Source organism: Chiloscyllium punctatum, chromosome 1, assembly GCF_047496795.1.
Source record: "Chiloscyllium punctatum isolate Juve2018m chromosome 1, sChiPun1.3, whole genome shotgun sequence".
Lineage (NCBI taxonomy): Eukaryota > Metazoa > Chordata > Chondrichthyes > Orectolobiformes > Hemiscylliidae > Chiloscyllium > Chiloscyllium punctatum.
In genome coordinates this window covers 30,175,954-30,190,278 of record NC_092739.1, presented here as the reverse complement: position 1 = coordinate 30,190,278, position 14,325 = coordinate 30,175,954, and the positions used below count along the sequence as shown (strand labels likewise).

General features: G+C 39.4%; 1 protein-coding gene across 12 annotated transcripts in view; it reads right to left on the bottom strand.

Annotated features, from left to right (window-relative positions):
* LOC140485944 (ankyrin-2-like) overlaps positions 1-14,325 on the bottom strand; it is an 850,179-nt gene that overhangs the window by 97,915 nt on the left and 737,939 nt on the right. For 4 of the 12 annotated variants that reach the window (XM_072584685.1, XM_072584596.1, XM_072584513.1 and 1 more), the window contains 3 exons: positions 9,608-9,640; positions 3,687-3,911; positions 1,989-2,087 (listed from right to left, as the gene is read on the bottom strand). In XM_072584685.1, coding sequence (XP_072440786.1) covers positions 1,989-2,087; positions 3,687-3,911; positions 9,608-9,640 — 357 coding nt within the window. The remainder of the gene's footprint in view (positions 1-1,988; positions 2,088-3,686; positions 3,912-9,607; positions 9,641-14,325) is intronic. The other 8 variants (XM_072584942.1, XM_072585036.1, XM_072585126.1 and 5 more) reach the window with 3 other exon arrangements.

Here is a 14,325-nt window from a genome sequence, read left to right as displayed (position 1 = left end):
ATGATCGAACATAGAACAGTAAATCACAGGAACAGGGACGTCAACTCATCATGTCTGTGTCGACCATGATGCCATCTTAAACTAATCCCATCTGCCTGTACATGGTTTGTATCCCTTTACTCCCTGTCTGTTTGTGTATCTGTCTAAATATCTTTTCAACAATGTTATCATATCTGTTTCTACCATATTCCCTGTTTTCTATGGTTGAATCACCCTTCCTGCTGGGTTTCTGTGCCTCAAAAGAATCAAAATGTGTTATAAATGCCAATGCCAATGTCTTCCTATTGTCATATCTTTTAAAGCAATTTCCAATCAATCAAAGTGATTTGGCCCCTCATAGCCTCACATTTTCCTTTGTTCACATTTAAGACATATCTCGATATAAAGTCAAGGCTTAAATCCGAACTTTAGCTAGTTACAGGAGGTATGTTTCTGACCTCAGGAAAAAACCATGTTTCTCACCTTACATGGTGGTAGTTAAGTTTTTGTCTTTTGTAAGAATACAAATCCAAGGTCACGTTTTTGAATCAGAGCTACTTCTTAATTAAGTGACAAAACTGCAAGGATTTATGGAAATTCAACAGTGGAGCAATTCTAAAATACATTAACACAGTGAAACAACAAACGCCAAAGGAATCTTCAGTAAATAATTCACATTTACCTCTGCTTGCAATTTAGCTAATAATGTCTTCACAGCCTTGTGTGGTAACTACAGTAACTGTTTTTGTTGGTTCTGCACATAGTGATTCTGTTAAAGTATTTGTTGGTCAATCATATGTTGCCTACCAAAGGAAGAGGAGCTGAAAGGTCTGATCATCAAATAACAGTACAGATAAAATTGCCCACTAGCTGGTAATCAGAGAGCTCCTCGTCCAATATTTTCTCTTACATGGAGACTGATCACAGAACATGGTGCTACTTGGCATCAGATGTGCAATGACAGCACAAAGGAATAAAACAACCAAGAATAAAACAGACACGGAGGATGGTTTAAAAAAAAAGCAATTAAGCAACAACATGAGAACAGTAATAGATAGAGCAGTAACAGTAATTAGAAAAATAACAGCAAAAGAAATTGTAATATTTTCCAAATGATTACATGGATCAGCAGCTAGAAAATAATGGGAGGTACATTGAGATTAAAAACAGAAAAAAAAAGTGAGAAGGGAATGAATGGGCAGAACAATCAAACTGATTGTATTACTATCAATGTACGTATTAAATATTTACACTGTTCACCTCCATCCTGACTATAGCTTCCACTTCTAAACAAAAAACTCACGGAATATAGAAATGAAGGAAAGTAATGCAAAATCACAGGACAAAAATGAAGTTCAGGAATAGACAATTAAACCACACTATTTATAAATAGGCAAGATACTAGAATTAACTTGTATTTTGGGATTTAAAAAGTTAAGTCTTATTCAGACCCAGGACTTAACTATTTTAAATCTTCGCAGGATCCTAGCCTATCAATAGGCAACAAGACACAAGAAGTTCAGCACACTTGTATTACATCTTTCTAATAAAACTTCTTTCAATTTCCATTTCACTTTGTTACAGACTACAATTTAGTACACAGTTTAACAAGGATAGGAAAATATGATTGAGTGGACATTATAAAATGTCCACTCACACAAGGAATTAACAAAAGGAATGGATGGGGAAGAAAGCGACAAAGGAAGTTCCTTACTACGTTGAGCACATGCATTCCCAGCGACAGCAACACTCATGACATAAAGCCACAGAACATCACAACAGTTTATCTCAAGCAAAGGTGATCTATATATAAATATATATAAATAAACATTTTATATATATATATATTATATATCATATAAACACAAAAAGGCTAATATTTAAACGCATAAGGGACAATGTTAAAAGGGTTAAAAAATTAAATGTAAAGATGTTGGAGAGGATTGCAGGGAATACGCATGGTGGCATCCAATGAATTCTTCTCTGAACATTTTGTGAGTCTCTCCTACCCAAGGAATTTGGTTCCTGAAGGCCCAAGCTGCAGGATTCGGCTAACCAAGCTTTCTCCCTCATTTAGCGGGGGAGGAGAGTTAGGAAGGTGTAGTTTACTGAGTAAATCCAAAGCAGCAGTGGAAGAGAGATGAAAAGAAGTATAAAACCAACAAACATTTAGTCTTTGTCCTGGTTGCAGTCTTTTTTCGATATTCAAACTATATTACTTGCCTATCATGAAATCAACATGCAATCAATACTTTTTTTAAAAATATGCTGGAATGTTTGACAAATTATGAGGAATTTTACAAGGGTGCAATGAAGACTTTTATTAGTGATATTAGTGATTGAGAATGAGCAATAACTGATAACCAATGTTCTAGATATTCTACTTCAAAGTTAAAAACTGCCTATTGAAAATTGATTTTGTCATGTCTGGACGATCACTTGAAACAACAATTGAATGTTTAATTCCTCTTGTATTTTCCTAATTTGCTCCTCTGTCTTTTACACTGCAAAAGTTAATCACCATAACAGATCTTGACAGTTCAAAGGATGTTTCATAACAGTTTATTATAAGGTTAACTTGCCAAAAGGAAACCAGAGATGGGGACATAAAATAGATGGACAGAGAATGGAAAGGTAGGGGATAGGGGTGGTGAAGAAGCACATATGTAAGTACTATGTAACATATGCAAATAACACACACTACCTTTTTCCCTACCTGGATGCCAGTGCAGATATCTGTATTAGTACAGATCTGTACAAATACATATCTGTAGTGTTAATACTTAACAGGGTTTTGCAGTCATCATCCACCTAACACTCCTTAGCTTCAGCAAGATTAGACCATCAAACAATCTACATATTTACTGGCTGGTTGACGTTATTGGGCATTATTAAATTGATTATTGATTTTTAGGTATCAAGTTAATGTTGAGTAAAAGTCATAAATCTACAGTGCTGATTAACTGTCCAAATAAAATCCACACAAGATACTATAAAAATTCATGTACAATTCAATCCCATTCATTGCAGTGGAAAGAGAAAAGATTAAAGGTTATGATATGTCAATGGATAAGTAGGGTTGATTAATCAAAACAGAAAGCCTTGTGGAACATAATGGAGACACCCTTCTCTAGATTCTTATCTTCTTATAGAGCACATACCTAACATAACAAACTAAAGAAAACATTGCAAATTATAATTGGAGGCTGCACAATTGAGTAATATTCCTTTGGTTCTTGTTCCATAGTGACTTGCTAATGACTAATGATTGTATTCTTATGATGAACAAAGAAAATTTTTTGTATCATTTTAATGCATTTTAATTACTTTGTGTTGCAAATGCAACACAATACAGTAGTTTACCATGTTAGAGATGCAAAATTTACATTACACAACCAACACTGGAACACATTTTAAATTTTGAACTGCTTAATAAATGATGATTAGACCATCTGTCACTGTACCATACTCCTCACACTGTACCACAAGTTCTTCAGTAATTGCATATTAGCAAGCTGACCTTTGTCCAAAGAATTATATGTTGACAAAGTAATCTTTTTGCCTTCTTCATTGCAAACATGTATTTTTAGATTTAACAAAGTTAATAGGACATAATGTTGCCATTGGATTGATAATGTCTGTATGTTAGACCAATCAGAAGATACATGTTGGATTTGTTCATCGGATTTGCATATGTTGGAACTTACCCAAGGAACTGTGCACCGGATGGTCCAACTTCAATTAGCCGACTGGCATGGCCCTCTCCTTCCACCATAGGAGGCATTGTGGCCAGTCTGTGACGTTTGACCAGGCGGCATGTCACGCGTGTTGGTGCTGTACACTTGCGAGGGGGAATAATAATTCGCAGGCCATTATGTCGGCAGCCCCGCATGGATCCACCACGTGCATCCACCATGAAACTAACCAGGAAACTGCAAGTAAATACAACATTTTTATTATCCACTTTCTTCTTCCAATGGAATGTTATTTTGGCTTGGAGTAATGAAATGGTCGCTGTTTATTCACACAAACCAGAATCTTAGTTGTAAAAGGGAACAATTACTCCATATGTGACCACAAGGAACATTTCTAATGTAAAAGTGCAGTTTGTAATGGATTCTTAGACATCAGCCAGATAGTTCACCCCACCTTCAGGAAGACCAAGTGATATTTCCATTCATCATTCAGCTGTGGTCTCTATAAATAGCACTCTTTTTTTGATTTATTTGATAGACTGAATGGGATTCTAGTGGTAACATCAGAGTTGCTACGGTAATGATCCTGAAGTACTGGCTGTGGGAAGAATGAATTGTGGGTCCTCTGAATTCACAGAGAAGGGAGGGGAAAGTTGAGTACAGTGCAATTGATCACAACAAACAACCCTTTTCTTTATACAAATTTACTTATGTTCAAAGTCCACAGTGTCTCAACCTCTCCAGCTTAAAGTCAGGAACCTAATGCAGTCAAATATATGATTAAATTAGACACAATTCACACTGTAATATTTTCCATTATAGCAAGCATCAGCCAACTGTTCTGGAGAAAGACCGGGGTAGATCTGGCATTTCCAGTTGTACAAGTCAAGATTTCTTATCAATCACATTGATGATGTATTGCTCAATACAGATTAAAAAAACATTACAACTGAATTTTGCAACTCCCTCATATTGCAACAGGTGGACAACATATTGCAACATAGGCCAGTCTGCCTACACTTAGGCCTATGAAGGTCTTGAGTTGCCAATTAAATGACACCTAAGGGCTCCTTTACACCTCCTCCACAATTATACAGTAGGTAAGGTAAGATGGCAGTAAGTTTGCCTACTCCCTACTTCACCAATTAAGGATGAAAGCAAGAGAGAAATAATTTGGGTGTAGAGCTACCGACACAAATATGGTGCATCCCCAATGTACCGCCTTCCCTGGTCTCTAAAAATCAACTCCCTGTAATAGTCCTCTGCCTAGGGTGCTTGATCCCCTCCAACCAAAAACCCTGAACTTACCTTTTATGAAGGCACCTGGAGATGATCCTCATGGAATGTGTAGTCCCAGCAGTGGCCACTACAGCATTTTGGCACTGCTGAGACCACTTGGCTGCCAGTCAACCAGATTGGCCAGCATCTGTCCAGGGCTTTCTGTTACTGAGGGGCAGGAAGTCCACTCTCAACTTGTGAAGGCTACTGCTCACATATTAATCAGAATGTAACCTTTATGAAATCTGCAAATACTGCCAATGACCATTTCTGCTGGAGTGTGATGACTAAAATCATTCCCCACTATCACTGTACAGTTCATCCCTTAGAAGCTATGCTGTTTGGGATATATTCATTATCAGAAAGAGGGAGACTAAAAGTTTTATAAAGAACAGAGATAGTTGTTTACTTTACATACTTGTTTAATGTATATTTAACCATAATATTTAACCATAATGTATCATTTTTTGAAACTTAAATTAGCATTAAAACCATAGCCATGACTGGGGCTAAATATCAGTTTTGATTTAACAACATTGCAAAATAAGAGAATTATCGTGACAATATTCACGATCAAAATAATTTCTTATCTCATCACTTTGTGCACAGAAGGATTTTATAAATGTAAAACAAAACCAGCAATCGAATAGAGTGAGTTCTTCTCTCCCTCCCAACCCCCAACCCTCCCCATACAACATACAAATGGCTCTGTATACTTTGTGTCAGTACCTTGTGGAGATTGAAAACTGAGCTACTCATAGTGGGTAGATGGACAAAATGGCCACAATCTTTGCTCCTGGGTTGAAAGCGCAAAGTTGGGGCATCTTCTGGTTCCACAAAGCTGACCCACAAAGAAATGCCCCAGAAGGTCAGATTTTTATTCCTGAGTGGAGGGACACACTGGAAATTTGGTTGGAAAAGCCCAGAACAAGACTGAAAGTTGCTGGGTTCAGAGGCAAGCTGACCAGTAGAGTTGCCTTCATGCACTGGTACTGTATTGAAGTTTAATTTTAAAGAATAAATCATCCCTCCAGTCCTAACTTGCCTTCGTGCAAAAGCATATTTCCCATAAAACAGCCCCTTACAACCTACCAGATCAAGGAAAGCTCGCTACCCAGAAACTTTTTAAATCCCCAAACTCAATTCATTGCTAACCATGCTCCATCTGCCACACTTTACTTTTAGGCCTACCAATCCAACTCATATTGTTGCTGCTGTAGAAGACCCTGGGATCCATGTGGAGATTAGATCAATAAAATTCTATAAACATAAATTTGGTGTGCAATTGAAGGGGATGGTATATTTAGGGGTGACTGACTCCTCACCTCCACCAATGAGAAAACTCATCATGCCACTTAAGAGGTCATCGGTGAATCACAACCCTCAATAGAGGAGACCTGCATCAGAAGGTGGTGATGGACAGAGGCAAACAGCTCCTGGGTCTTAGAGATAAACTTCCCCGAGGCCCAGGATTCAAGGCATTCAGCAGCTAAAGGCAAGATTTTTATTTTTTGAGTCTCACGGGGTGAGAATCATGGGGAGAAGGAGTTCAGAAGCAAAGCTGTGGAATTGGTCTTCAGTGTCGATCCCTTGCTTTAGAACTGCCGCTAGTTGGCCCCACATGTGGGGGAAAATGGAGTTCCCTTCAACAATCCAGCAGACAGAATACCCTGGTTTCTCAGTTGGGAAATTAACCTTCATCTGCTGGGGAAGTTGGATATCAGGTTTCATGATGAGTTGAGTCACTTTACTGGTCATTAATTGACCACTGAAGGGCATTAATTGTTGGCAAATCAAGCAGATCATCAATGCATCTTCTCATCGAGCACTTAATTACTAGGACACTGGCAAAGGGGCTAGTATCTCTCCAGGGCCATAATGCCCAATTATTTTCCCTTCTCACCACCTCCAATGATAGCATAATCATGTTAGAAGTGCATATCTCAGGTTTCACGAATGTTGGAAAAGACTTGGAAATCATATTAATTTACATTCCTTAAATTCAATAAAGCCTTACTACAAAAAATGCTTCTTGCAGATCCATTATAGCAACAAACATTGGAATTCATTGGCATTGTGACATTTGCCATTTATCGGGTCTGTTTAACCTAGCGCCAAACAGAATAAGTGACAGGCAATTCAGGACAAAATGAGCAAGATTTTCTTTCCCACTCTGTGGTGAACCTTTGGAATTATCCACCCCAGATGGCTGCTATGGATGAGTCATTAAGTGTGTTCAATGCAGAGATTGAGAGATTTCTATGCATTAAAATTACTGCGGGACAGTGCAGGAAAGTGATGTGGAAGTAGAAGACCAACTATGAGCTCATTGAGTCACAGAGTGGGCTTGACTGGCTGAATGACCTATTCCTGTTCCCATTTCTTATCTTCTTTGACAGATCCTTGTGATAGGTACTTAGGACAGTTGACATTTGATCTTGGAGGAGGAGAAAGTGAGGATTGCAGATGCTGGAGATCAGAGGAGAGAGTAAGATGCTGGAAAAGCACAGCAGGTCAGACAGCATCCAAGGAGCAGAAGAATCAACATTTCAAGCATAAGCCCTTCATCAGGACTCAGGACTCAATCTGAAGTGCTTATGCCCAAAACATCCTGCACCTCAGATGCTGCCTGACCTGCGGTGCGTTTCCAGCATTACACACTTGCCTCTGACACTTGATCTTGACAAGTTTGCTAACAGGACACACAGGTTTGACAAAATCGAGTTTATGTGTTTTCTACACATATTTATGTCTACTTTTAACAATTCCAAAGGACACGTTACTTCCCCCAAAAGATGCAGCATACTCTAGTGGGGTACCTTACCTCTCCAAGTGGAGGAGGCGCCCTGGTGATGTGAATGAATCACTAAGTTCATACTTGCTCTTACCAGATCTAATCTGCATATGACAGAGTCCAAGGCTACAAAAATTTTAATTCTGTGGAGGCAGCTGACAATTTAAATAGCTAGCTGCCTCTGTAAAATACACATAACACAGTTAGTCCCTTTTTCCACCCCCAGGAAAATGGGAAATATCATTTTTGGGGTGACTGCTGTATTTTCATCCTGATGGTGTGAATTGTGTCCAAGGTTTGGGTTTTCAGTGATTAAAATGGCTCATTTTTATAATAAGCCCATTTGTAATTATATTAAAGTAACCATATCACATTACCACATTACATGAAAAGCACTTCTCAAATCATTTAATATCTTGCAATTGGTAGACAGATCATGGATTATGTCCAAAGCTTAAACTGCATCCTATTTTGTCAGTCCAAACAAGACAACTCAGTTTTCTTTACAAAAAAAATCAAATGTTACGACATAAAGCATTTTTAGTTAGTTGTTACATCTCGGTTAGTTGTCACAAACTGGAAAATAAGATTCAAAGAAGTGAAGGCGTTAATATAGTTAAGAGGATATTCAAACAACAAAATAGGGGGGAAACAATGACTAATTATTTTTAAAACAAAGCAAAATACTGCAGATGCTATAAATTGTGATAAATAATATTATTTCATTGCATAATAAGTATATTTCCATTCAAATAGCTATTCCCATTATAAAGTGGCTTTATACAAGTAGTCCAGAGATGATACTCCATCAAATCAAATTACCTTTTTCCCTTATTTTAATTGAATTAGATTAGATTAGATTACTTACAGTGTGGAAACAGGCCCTTCAGCCCAACAAGTCCACACCACCCCACCGAAGCGCAACCCACCCATACCCCTACATCTACCCCTTACCTAACACTACAGGCAATTTAGCATGGCCAATTCACCTGACCTGCACATCTTTGGAGTGTGGGAGGAAACCGGAGCACCCGGAGGAAACCCACGCAGACACAGGGAGAATGTGCAAACTCCACACAGAGTGTCGCCTGAGGCGGGAATTGAATCCGGGTCTCTGGCGCTGTGAGGCAGCAGTGCTAACCACTGTGCCACCGTGCCGCCCAAAATTGCTGCAAGTCCAGTGCATAATATAAATGAAACCTACTCCTGGTTTGATTATTTAGTTTTATAATACTATACTGAGAGTTACTTCCTTGAATTTTTAATAGGATTTCTGTTAGCATTGCTCAAAAATAATTCCAAACAACACGATTCTCTCCTCATAAATTCTTTACAGAAAGAGTTTACATCAGCAAAGGGAGAATACATGAAGACGTTCATAGTGCACCAGTGATAATGTCAATTATAACCTTCTCATTCATCTCAGTCAGTTGCATAAAAAAGAAAAATCTCTTCAGTGCTCTGTATTATAATTGCCCTTTATAGCTGCAGAAAAAACATTGCTTTTTTAAACACACTGGAAATGTTACTGCATCAGTGTAAAAATAGACAAAGTTGTCTATTCAGAATGGTCATTGAATGGACAGGTTTATATCTCATGATGTGTGTTGTGCTTCTTTCATTGATGTTTAAAGACAGAACAAATATTTTAGTGTAAATATCCATTAGACAATTTTTTAAAAACACTATCCGGAAAAACAATACAACAAGTTTAAAACCTGTATCTGTTTTTGGTGGTCAAGTTAATGCAAACATGCAAGGTAAGAATGCACCAAAGCATTTGGCCCGAGGTTATGGGGAGGGCTACAAGAAAACACAAGAAAACAATTGAAACCACACAGAGTCACAATGCAAACTTCACCTTGATTCACTTTCAGGGATTGGAGAAGAACAGCTGAAATAGAATTTGCAGGAAAAGCGAAGAGTTAGAAATCTAGCACAAGGTCAAATAGGAGAAAAGCTAGATAATCAAACTATCTCAGCACATTGCCAGGAAGCAAATGAAAGCTGCCACAGCAGAAGATGAAGTTGCTCTTGGCTGCCCACCAGCTTCTACCCATGTGGTAAGACAAGGATTCATGAATGTCTTATAAGAGAAAAGGGATAAGGTCTGATGCAGGGGAGGCTGCAATTTTCCTTGCCATTCTAAAGGAACACTGCTGTTCTTCCTGGACAGAAGGAATATCTTCTAACTCACTTGGAGTGTCTCTTCAACATTTCCATTGGCTATTGACCTAATAAGGTCTTGCACCAAAGCTGCAATTGTATCCCATTTGCGCCCAGGTAAAATGTCAAAGCAGTCACAATTGTATTATGCTTAAGATGTATGCCTCATTGCCCTACAAAATCCCTCAGATCAATATCAAAAGCAGGGGAATGGAGTTGACCTTTGTTCTAGCAGATAACCTACCTGTTGCTCAACTGAACACCTGCTGTGAGACCATTAAAAAAAAATTGATCCAAAGGAGTTCCCATATGTGTGGAAGACTTTCTATATTACTGATGTTGGGGGATGGTTTGGCAAAGGACCTTGAACCAGTAGAACTTGCTGTTCTTTCTTTTTAAGGAATAGTAATCCCTCTACCAAAAGATTAATAAACCCTCAATAAAAGAACAGTCCATATGGAAAACAGAACTACTATTGCAGAAATGGATCATCAGAACAATGCCAAACTTAAATCTTGAACATCTATTTCAGAATCAGAATATTTCCACCTATCAGTGAAAGGAAGGATCTTCCCAGGCACCAAATGACATGGGATTTGGTGAGATGGTGAGGGAATTCCCATGAGGTGATCTGCAAGGAGTTTCGCAACCACGAGAGCAGTTGCTCAATTTTCCAACCAAATGTTGAGTCAGGAGATGCGATTCTCACTAATGAGCAACAAGGAGCCTACTTGAACACATTAGCATGAATTAACATCTCATTGTCCAATCTCACTTCATTGATATGTATTTCCCCTTTCTCCCACCTGCCTGTTAGAAACTGAATGGTAACAACTCCAACATTCCTGATGGAGGGCTTATGCACCAAAATATCAACTCTGCTGCTCCTCAGATGCTGCCTCACCCGCTGTGCTTTTCCAGCACCACACTTTTTGACTCTGATCTCCAACAACTGCAGTCCTCACTTTCTCCTGGTGTCAATTACAGACATGTAAGAGATATTGGTAACCTGGTGATTCCAGCTCACTGCTTGCTTTTCCGGACTGCCATCTTAGATGCCAATCACCAACATCTCAGAGCGCTAGTAGGAAGCTGCACGCACATCAGATGGCACACCCTGGAGAAACTATGAAGACCTCGAACAGCAGCAGGAGAAATTACATAGAACATTGGGGGGGGGGGGTGGAAGAGAGAAACAGTGTAGTATAATGGTGGACATTACTGTAGATCCAGGCCAAGGAGATTATGTCGAGAACTGAAGGCATAATTCCATAAGGTGTGGGGGTAATCTGTGGTGGCTCAGTACTGATGGGCTGGCTAGGGTGTGTCATGAAGGAAGGAACAATAAGATTCAGGAGTCAACTTGATTATCAAACTGAGCCTTAGGCTAACTGTGCAAAGCATAATCTAAGTTGCCTTCCATACTCATGGAACTTGCACACCAACTGGAACAGAAAATGAGGGGATGCCATGAAATCTGATGAGCTGGGACAGCAGCACTAGCCTTCAGAGAAAGATGATAAGGATATTGAACAGGAGGATTATCATCTTCTACACAATAGAGCACAGTGGCAAACACATGTCACACAAGACTTAATGACATCTGGTTCCAGTAGATGGGTTCAGTGAGCACTCATTGACAACACATTTGTTGTAATCAAAGTCTTTCAGTAAATGCAGCTTCTGTTTGCTTTTTGTTAGCTTTTGCTGTTGCTGAATAAAAGTGAATGTTTTTAACTGTTTGAGTCAGTATGTGATGGCTCCACACTGAACAATGAGAGGATGTTGGATTACACCAGGCATTGGAGAGAGAGACAGAGAGAGGGCAGCATTCACTTAGACAGCAGAGGATGGGGTAAAGCTAAGGAGATAAGTTGTGTCACATCAGTCTGAATTAAATAGCAACAGATGTAAGAATTTCATTTGTATTTGTAATGAAGTGTACATTGTGTCATCAACATACCCTCAGATGCATTGGTTTGTGTTTGCACACTCACTACATCCATGGAGAATGGTAAATCCAGTCTGCCAGCATGTGACTGGGTGCACAGCTTTAAGGATTGCATGGGCACAAGACATCCTGGGATATCCCAGCAGTAGTGTATACCTCTGCCTATAGTAGATGGGAGAATAGGACCAGGTGAAGTATCATGGGGATGTGGTACAGAATTAATAAAGTGAATTTGGAAAGACAACATGAGAAAATCCAAGGTCATGTGGAGAGAAAATGCATGAAATTCACCAAAATTTACATTTAACCAATTTTTCTAATTTTAATAACTTCACTAATATGAACTTGGCCACTTTTCTTAAATTGCTTCCTCTTCTCCTTGAGAGATTAGGTTTTTGCAACAGAAAATAGATTGATGAGCTGGAAATACCACTCTGCAAAATTTATTTTTATTGTTTGAAATGCCAATTTCTGTGTAAAGGAAATGTAACAAATAGAATCTTATTGAGTTCTGGCAAGAAATCAGAGTGTATTATGTGAGGAGTCGAGTGAAGCCTATCTCGACATTGGGAGCAATTAGTCACATTTTCCAGATGTCACGTTCAGATTTTTGCTATGGAGCAGAAAGATGCCTATCAAATGCGATTACTGATGATCATCACCTTTATTAACAGTGAATCTCACCTCTGTAATACCCAGTTTTGTATTATATCATGGGACAGATGGAAAGTAGATGCCAAGAATTACAGACATCTGAATCAGAATCTGGACATGGTAACTCCAGCTTACCGCTTGCTCTATCAAGGAACCAATGTTTCAGGGCATGCTCCAGGATACTGGCCATACAAACCACACACCTGTGGATGCTAGCATTTGACATGTATCAAACTCTCCATTCCTTCATCCAATATCGCTGCTATAAAGTGCATGTCACCATTTCAATGGTGCACTTTGAAGCATATCACATAACCATCATTGGAATGCTGCTGCAAGGACGCTTTGCATGCAGGGACAACTGGACCAGGTTGCATCTCAGGGCTGCTTGCCAAACACTCACTCAATTAGTACCTACCCAGATGCTCACATCATCTCTGTTTTGCCTGGTCTTGTCTTATTTTTGTACTGTCTCTTCAGCTTCTTTCAGGGGTCACCTTACTGCCTTAATTGCACATCTACTCCGTGCTATCTCAGATAACATTACATTTGCTGCAAGCAAATGTATTAAAGTCTAAATGGAGGGGTGAAATCAAGGGAGGCACTTGTCATTCTTGGTGGGGCATGGGTCCCAGCAAGTCGAATAAAGCCTCCAATATCAGCCCAGAGGCTTCAGCACTGTCATTTGGAGGCTTGGACAGTCATGGTCAGGATTGTCTACTCGACGAGGGGTTGAGTAGCTGAATAGGATATGTCAAGATAGACTAAATGTGCTGAATACCTCCAGCGATGGCAAATGGGAGAATTAGTCAAGCTTTGTATATGAGTTTAGATTCTCTACAGTATAGATGCTGGCCCTTCAGCCCATCAAGTCCACACTGACCCTCCGAGAATAACCCACCCAGACCCATTATCCTACCCCTGACTAATGCACCTAACACTATGGGCAACTTAGCATGGCCAATTCACCTGAACTGCACATTTTTTGGACTGTGGGAGGAAACCGTAGCACCTGGAGGAAACCCATGCAGAAACAGGAGAATGTGCAAACTTCACACAGACAGTTGCCTAAGGTAGGAATTGAATCCAGGTCCCTGGCACTGTGAGGCAGCAGTGCTATCCACTGAGCCACCATTCCTCGCTATGACAAGCAATATTGGATTGAGGTTGGAAGTGAATGAGGTAAGTTTGCAGTAATAGCACAAGACAACTTGCTAGGCCTCTCATCCTTCATGAAGCTTGACAAAAATGACACAGCCAAAGTATCGTAAGGTTCAGCCCTATAGTTTTGCCATTGGAGGTAATGTTGGCAGCACTGCCTTAATTTGATTTCTGTGACAGGAATAAGTGAGGTTACATGGTAGCAGAGTTACTTGCATGGAATTGCTAACAACAAATATTTGTAATAATGAATGTGGATAACAAAGTTATTTCAGTCATTGAGTACAGGTCACCGTTAAATAGACAGATGAATCTCAAATTACAATGCCAGCTTCTAACAAGAACACAAATATCTGAAGTAACAGGGAATTACACATTTTCATCTGGAACATTGAGCAATGCTCACATACCTTGACATAGTGACCTTTATTGAAATCACTGAAGAATAAGCAACAGGCTACAGATAGACACTGACCTCCTGGACATGGGAGGTCTTTTACCTGGTCTCAGTTTGTTTTCCAGCTGTCTACTCCAGTTGGAGTTGATGGCAATTATAACCATTATATTATCACAAAGTCAGTCCACTTCCTGCCTAGAAATAGAGGGAAGTAGTGCGAAGCAAGCTTCAAGCACTCTAGAAAATGGCT